Source organism: Tachypleus tridentatus, chromosome 1 (assembly GCF_004210375.1).
Source record: "Tachypleus tridentatus isolate NWPU-2018 chromosome 1, ASM421037v1, whole genome shotgun sequence".
NCBI classification, from domain to species: Eukaryota; Metazoa; Arthropoda; class Merostomata; order Xiphosura; family Limulidae; genus Tachypleus; species Tachypleus tridentatus.
In genome coordinates this window covers 84,142,588-84,149,916 of record NC_134825.1, presented here as the reverse complement: position 1 = coordinate 84,149,916, position 7,329 = coordinate 84,142,588, and the positions used below count along the sequence as shown (strand labels likewise).

The following is a 7,329-nucleotide window of genomic DNA, read 5'->3' as shown; positions in this document are numbered from 1 at the left end:
ATGCACTATCTGTGCCTTGTTCGCCATGGGTATCATATCCTGGGTTTTAGTGTAGACTTACAGCTGTCTCACTGAGAGCTTCAATATTTGTAAATACTATCGCAAAAACAAAACATCACGTTGGAAGATAATTTATGCTACAATGTGATACTTTTTAAAATACGAAGAAATTAATTCTTTTAGAGCAAAGTGAACGTGTAATGTTTTATAAAAAAATTTACATGGAAAAAGAATCATTATCTCTAATGAAATTCTCAAAGTACGTAAAGCAAATACTATACAAGTCCAATAAATAGGATTTTGATGATACCAATTAAACTATTTATTTGAAGAGCAAATAAAACGTTTAAACATTAAATTTGTGTGCTCAAACTTGTTTTATCAAATACTTATTTTTAAGTTGAAATTATTTTATATCTGGTAAATGAAAATTGTGTTTCTTATATAACTTAAGTTGTGAATAATTTTACCCTTAGAGGGCATGTTAGAACCCACGTGTGCCTGAAAGAGCGGGTAAAATGGCGTCTATGGGAAAATCGATTAATTCAGTGGAAATTCGAAGGGCATTGAAAGGTACAAATTTTAATTTCATATATTTGAAAAAGAGAAGTGTGTATAACTTTGTTGATAACTTTTTGTTTACTATTTTTGTTAATAATTTATATTAGTTATATGATACATTGGTACAGTTCATGTGTTCATTTGCTTAGTAGTAATGCTACTATATATTGTTACTGTTAACACTACTGTACTGCTAGTACAACAGTAATAATAGGTAAGATTAATGCTAAGGTACTCATATCTTATAGTTATTCGCACAATGCAAATACTGTACTGAATATTACTTATTACTATAGTCATGCAGTGAACGAAAGTTTAATAATAAATTTCATATTGTTTTAAAGTTATAATTTTATATTTGTAGTGTCATATTTGTCCCATCATAATCACCATAAATTATGAACACGTGTGTTTGATTCTAACATGAATACAAAATATAAGACATTACCACAAGGATAAAAACTTTGTAGTGTATACAAGATTGAATATAAATTATAATGATATAATCATCAGTAGGAGAATAAATTCAGTCTATAATAATTTCAGTAATAAGTGCTGTATGTACACCTCAGTGCTTGATTAGTCATCATTTCTGATCACTGCTTGATACTTAGGTTAACAGCTACAGCACATTTTGAATACTACCAGTGTGTTTTATCAATTTAGCTTTAAAGTTATTAATTTCAACCTTCACTTACTTAGCAAGAATGCATGGCATACCCACAACACATGCTCCCAGCAAACCACATGTATAATAATAAATTTGTTAGTATCTGTCAAACAGTTTAATATTTTTTATTTTGCCATTTGTTACTGTTAGTACAGTTCCTTTGTAATTCTATGCAGTGATAAATATTAAATATTATGACTGTACATATAATTTGCAATAAGTTTCAATATGAAAGGGTGTGTCATAAATTTTTCAGATAAAAAAATGATCAATGATAAATTTCATACACTGAAGTTAAGACCTCACTGCCTATTTGTTAGGCTAATGCTAGGTATTTTCAACATTTTACCATGCTTAAGATTTTTTCTGCACAGCATTGATATGCTTACACATTTAAGCCATTTCAAAGTGTCTGTCTGTAAACATAAAAATGCATGTATATAGACTTTTGAAACAAAAAATAAAATTTTTAAAAATTTCTTGCACTGTTTTAAACATTTTATGAGTTGCAACTTGTATAGCAAGGCAACATTTATTAGCCTGAAACATTCCTGCTGGTAATGTACACTAATTATAAAAGGAGAACATTACCACTAATGTTATTTTTTATGGTTTCAGATGAGTTTTATGTTTAAGACAAGCATTGATGTTAAGTTTGGTAAATATTTCATTTGTTGCAATTTATTTTTAGGCTTTTGTGAACTACTGATATTCAATAAACTAAGTTTTGAGAGTTGGCATTTGAACATGAATACAAACTTGTCATTAAGTCATATTATTAGCTATTTTAACTAATTATATGACACACATTTGACCAGTGTTTAATAATTATTCAGTGAAAAAGAAAATCCAATGAGAGATCATGCACAAAGGCATTAGTTTTAACTAAGTACACTTGACATGAAGTCACATTTACCATTTATTGTAAGAAATTAAAAGGTAAGATAAATTAGCACATATAACAAATTTCAACCATATGCTATATCTGTTGCCAGTAAGATTTTTCATTCAATAATAAGTTTTATCAGTCAGCTGGAGATGTGACAGACACAGTAGTAGTTAGTTTACTTTTTCCATCATGAAATTGCATGAAGAAATATAATGGTATAAACCAGATTAAGTTAGTGAAGTGTAATCTTTTAATCTGTTTCACATGAGTCATTTGCAAATTGAATTGTAAGGATTAATAATATAATATTATTTATTTAACAACAATTATATATAATTGTTTTTACATGAATTAACTTATCATTTAGAAGAACTGGTAAACCAGTAAGCTAATATTACTGTTCCAAGAGTGAGATGGGCAAACAGTTTGAATAGAAGACTACATCAGGAATGCTAAGGACTTGGAGAGTGAAAGTAAAAAAAGAGTTTATAACAATGTATCCACCACACAAAATTATATGTTCTTAGCTGTCAGTCATTGAATTCTAGTTTGTTTTTAATCAATAAAATCAGAATTTAACTTTGTATTAACCATTGTTTAAAGCACCATATTAGTGCTTAAAAAAGCCAATATCTTCAGTAATGCTTCATATATAAAAGGGGAAACTTAAGCAGGTTCTGAAAAATGTTCTGGGTTCATTGAATTCTTAAGTGATATCTAATGCTAGATTTTCATAGCTTTATCAATAACAAATATCAAAATGATAAGCAGATAACTTCCCCCAACTTCCTTAATGCATTACTTTTTCTAGACAGAAACCAGTTTGGCAATTTTTGTAGAGCTGGAACAAATGTGTTTTTTTGCATTGAAGTGTCATTTTTCAAGAGTCTGCAGCAAAGGCTTCAAAGTTTTGTTTTTGTTTGTTTGTTGAATTTTGTGCAAAGCTACACGAGGGCTATCTGTGCTAGCCATCCCTAATTTAGTAGTGTAAAACTAGAGGGAAGGCAGCTAGTCATCACCACACACTGCTAACTCCTGGGCTACTCTTTTACCAACAAATAGTGGGATTGACCATCACATTATAATGCCCCCATGGCTGAAAGGGCAAGCATGTTTTGTGCGACAGGGGCTTCAAAGTTATTAAATAAGATAAAATACTGAATAGTAATGTAAAGATGTACTAAAGAAACTTGTTCAATTGTGTATATATATATATATAACTAATTTTTTGTGTACAGTTAGCTTTTATATTTTACTAAAAGCATACTTCTTGTAGGTAAACATAGTAAATTTCAAATTGTAGTCAGTATTCCTTTCTTACTATGAATTTGGTTCAATGGATGGATCTTGTGCATATTGGGTTAATAGATATCCATTTGCCTACTGTACAAGAAAACATGTTGAGTTTAGATTAATAGTTCTGAAGTTAATAAGGATGTACACTTTTACATGAATGAGTGGCTATTGCAGACTCTTTTAAGGAAATCGGACACTTGGTGACATGAGACAGTGATTTACAACTCCAGACTACCAGACATTTTGATTCTTATTACTATCACTGTGATGGCTATATCATGACTTCCAACTTTCCTACTCTTTAGTACTATGGAAAAATTCTAATTTGCTTAATAGCTAATAGAATGCACCAGTTTGGATGCTTGTGAAAGTAGTATAACCCTGTATAATATTAAGAAATACTGAGGATGGAAATGCTATTGTTCTTAGATTGGGTCAGGTGTTTCTTGTATTAGTATTACCAACTGTAAAAATAGATGCAAAAATACAAACCAACAGATCTGACATTGTTAACTTGTAAGTAAGTGTAGTTTCTAAATGCTTAATGATATGCTTAGAGCAAAATATATTAAATGTAAATAAAAGATAAGAACAGTATAATATTAATATTAACCATGGACTTACCTGTTTGAATTTTAGTGTGATGGGTGCATCTGTTTTTGTGAGAAGAGTTCTGTATGTTAGATACAATGTTTATCTATTACCCTTGAGATTAGGTTCAATGTCCATCCTGCTTCTCTATTTGGACTTAAGCTTCAAAAGTGAAGAAAATTCTGTTTCTCACAAGTACATATTAGGAAATTGCAGTAGAAAATTAACTGCTTTGTCTGCAAATTTTTGGTACCTTCATATTTACTGAATTCAAAATTGTAGTAGTGGTTTTATTTTTACATAAATCTTAATGTTCTGTTACACAAAAGCTCTAACAAATACTCTTCTCTTCTTTTTTTTTAAATTAAGAAACCAGCAGGGAAGTTATTTTATAGATGATTCCTAAGTAAAAAATACATTTTTGTCTTTCCATAATTATGAAACATTTTCCCAATTCAACCAAAGGGAGCTTGATAACCAAAACTTTGAAACCTCTGCATTAGACTAATAGATTGGATTGTTATACCTATACAGAAGTATAAAATAACAAACCCAGCTTTTTTACACAAATACCTATCTTTGCAATAATTTTTTTATGTTAGAGACTTTTAATAATCTTTGCATGTAAGAGACATAAAGTGATAGGACAGAATTGAGGAATAGAAGGCCATCTGATTCATCAAGGACACCTTTGTATCCTTTGTATCCATATGACCTGTATTCTTATAGTTGATGTTGTGTCAATGAGTAAAGGGGCTTATCTGCAAAGTTCCTGATCATCTTGTTAATTATTAGCTTGTCTGCTTATTAATTCTGTTGTTATTGAAAAGGCTTACTATTACTGGATTTTATTAAATTTAGAGAGTTGACTGGAGAACTTTTATCCTCTTTCTATGAAGTTAGATAATTTGAGATGAGAAGTATGCAAGAATGTATTTGAATACTAAAAAATAATAAAATGCATTATTACCTTTTATACTTGTAACAAATCAAGATGCATTGTCTTGCCATGAATTTTAAGGAACCTGAATTTTAAAAATGACCAGCTGAGAAAGAGGAGAGAAGACAATTTAAATGAAGCTTATAAAAGTCTTATTAATTTGACTAACTTAGTTATAAAAAAGGAATATAAACTACCAAAATAGTCTGTTTAAGTTAAAAGGCCATTTCTCTATTAACCATATGCAGGGGTGGAGGTCAGTGTACATGTCTCAACCTTTAACTGAGTGGTATTCAGTTTAGTATTATGTATGTGATGTTAGTTTTATCAACATCACATAATACCCTACATTACAGATTTCACAACAGCTCATCTTAAGAATAAGTACTAGCTAGATTAAACAGATATACTGAACAAAATCTTAGATATACATTTAAGAGACCTTTGAGGTTATGCAAGTGCAATTTGCAAACTGTATAATGGAAAAATTATTTTATTATTCATATAAACTTCTTGAACTTTGACTTGTGTTATGAATGGTATTGTGCAAATATATTTGTAGTACAAGATCTTCAGTGACGCATCTGATTTTTTGTGTACGACACTTGTACTGTTGGTTGAATGCTTGCAACATTTTACAAATTTGGAATTATATTCAATATTATAACCCTATGCACATTCAGTTAATGCAAAAAAAAAGTTATTAATAAATATATAGAATATTATGTAAAGAAATATAACTTCAATGGAAATGTAAACTTCATTGTAAGATATCTATTAGCAATAAAAGTTCACCACCAGTGTTGGGGTGATGCTACCTCCATGCACAGTGACTACCCTTAAGCATTTGTATTCAAAATAACATCCCTGATCACAATTGTTTAAACTTGCACATCTCTCTAGTTAGACTCACATTATATGAGAATCCTTTTGATTTTCACTGATATGTAGTCAGTGTTAATTGTTCTTGACAGATGTGATAAACTTCATCTTTCGTTAGTATTTCACAACTTATTTACAGCACATCCTAATTCTATGGTTTATTTTGTTTGAAGCATGTGTTTATTGTAAAATGGCAGTTCAGCTTTTCAGAAAGAAAGCTGAAACATTTAATGTTTCATATGTTCATAGGCTTAAATACTGTAAAAAAGTATAGTTTTAACTACTTGGTTGTTTCAGGGTGTTTCATTTGTAGTCCAAAAAATGACCAGGGACTAGCTTACAGTTATTAACCAGTTGTCTCTGAACCAATTTCTAGTTGTTCCACAGCTTCAGGTGAAGATTTTTGTTTCTCTCTGATGGTGTTTTTTTTTCAATTAGTCTGTGTATCATCAAATTTGATATGTCAGACACTGTCTTATACATCCCAATTTCACCCTCCTCCAGATGTTTTCTATACTTTATCCATCAGAATCAAGTTTTTCAATTCTGTGCTCTTCTCTTTGATATAGTCTTGGCACCTGACATCTTCAGTTGAGTTATGAAGACCTTTGCTTACCATCTTTATGGACCAGAGCTGTAATTCCATCTCTACATGAACATTTAGCTACTACTTGCACCTTCCCAAGAGGTGTCCTTCTCTCAAACTTTTCCTTTTATGCAAAAAGCTGCTCAGTTGAAATGGCTTGTCAAGATTTCCAAATCCTTTTTCATGATAACATAGTATTTAGTACATCTGGGTATTTTCTTCAACTCTTATCTCAATCAGGCTCAGTCTTTGCCTATGAGCTATGAAATGTATGATCACCAAGGTTTGTACATCTGATTTTCATCATGCATGAGATGTTCTTTTACTTTCTGGAACTGCTTTTCCTGTAATCACTTTGGGTCATACACATGTGAGGAAATCAATTCAGGACTTTGCTTTCAGGTGTTGATCTTCTCTTATGGATTCATTTTCATTGAGTTTGCCTCAATGCTAGTCATGTGTAAAACTGTCTGTCATGTGGAATTTTTCCAGTCTTTCCATTTATGTAGCCTTCTTTTTTTCCAGACTCTTTTCTGATCCTTCTTTCTTCACTGACACCCTTGCCTGAGTCGGACTTTATTGTGATGTTGCACTTACACAAATACATGTCTTGTGTGACCTGTTGGCTTCTTGTTCTTCATACCACCTTTATCTAAAGGCCTACTTTCTTCTTCTCACCTTTTGACATGTATATAAACTGCCATATTTTATCTGTGTTTCATGGGAACTTAACTAAAAAATACTACAAAGCCTGGAACCCTCTGGAGCAGCTTTGAGGCCAGGAACAACCTGTACATTTCACGCTTCTTGCACTCTGTTCAGTCACATTTATTTACTTCTCTAATTGGACAAACCCTTTCTTCCTAAGACTTCAGCTTCTCAGGAGGGTGAACATTCTCCTATTTCTCTTTCTT

General features: G+C 31.0%; 1 protein-coding gene across 1 annotated transcript in view; it reads left to right on the top strand.

Moving 5' to 3' along the window:
• The first annotated feature begins 459 nt into the window (after positions 1 to 459).
• The window catches only part of LOC143254093 (uncharacterized), a 31,830-nt gene continuing 24,960 nt past the window's right edge, over positions 460 to 7,329 (top strand). Inside the window, exon 1 of the mRNA XM_076508867.1 lies at positions 460 to 573. Coding sequence (XP_076364982.1) covers positions 519 to 573 — 55 coding nt within the window. The 5' untranslated portion in view covers positions 460 to 518. The remainder of the gene's footprint in view (positions 574 to 7,329) is intronic.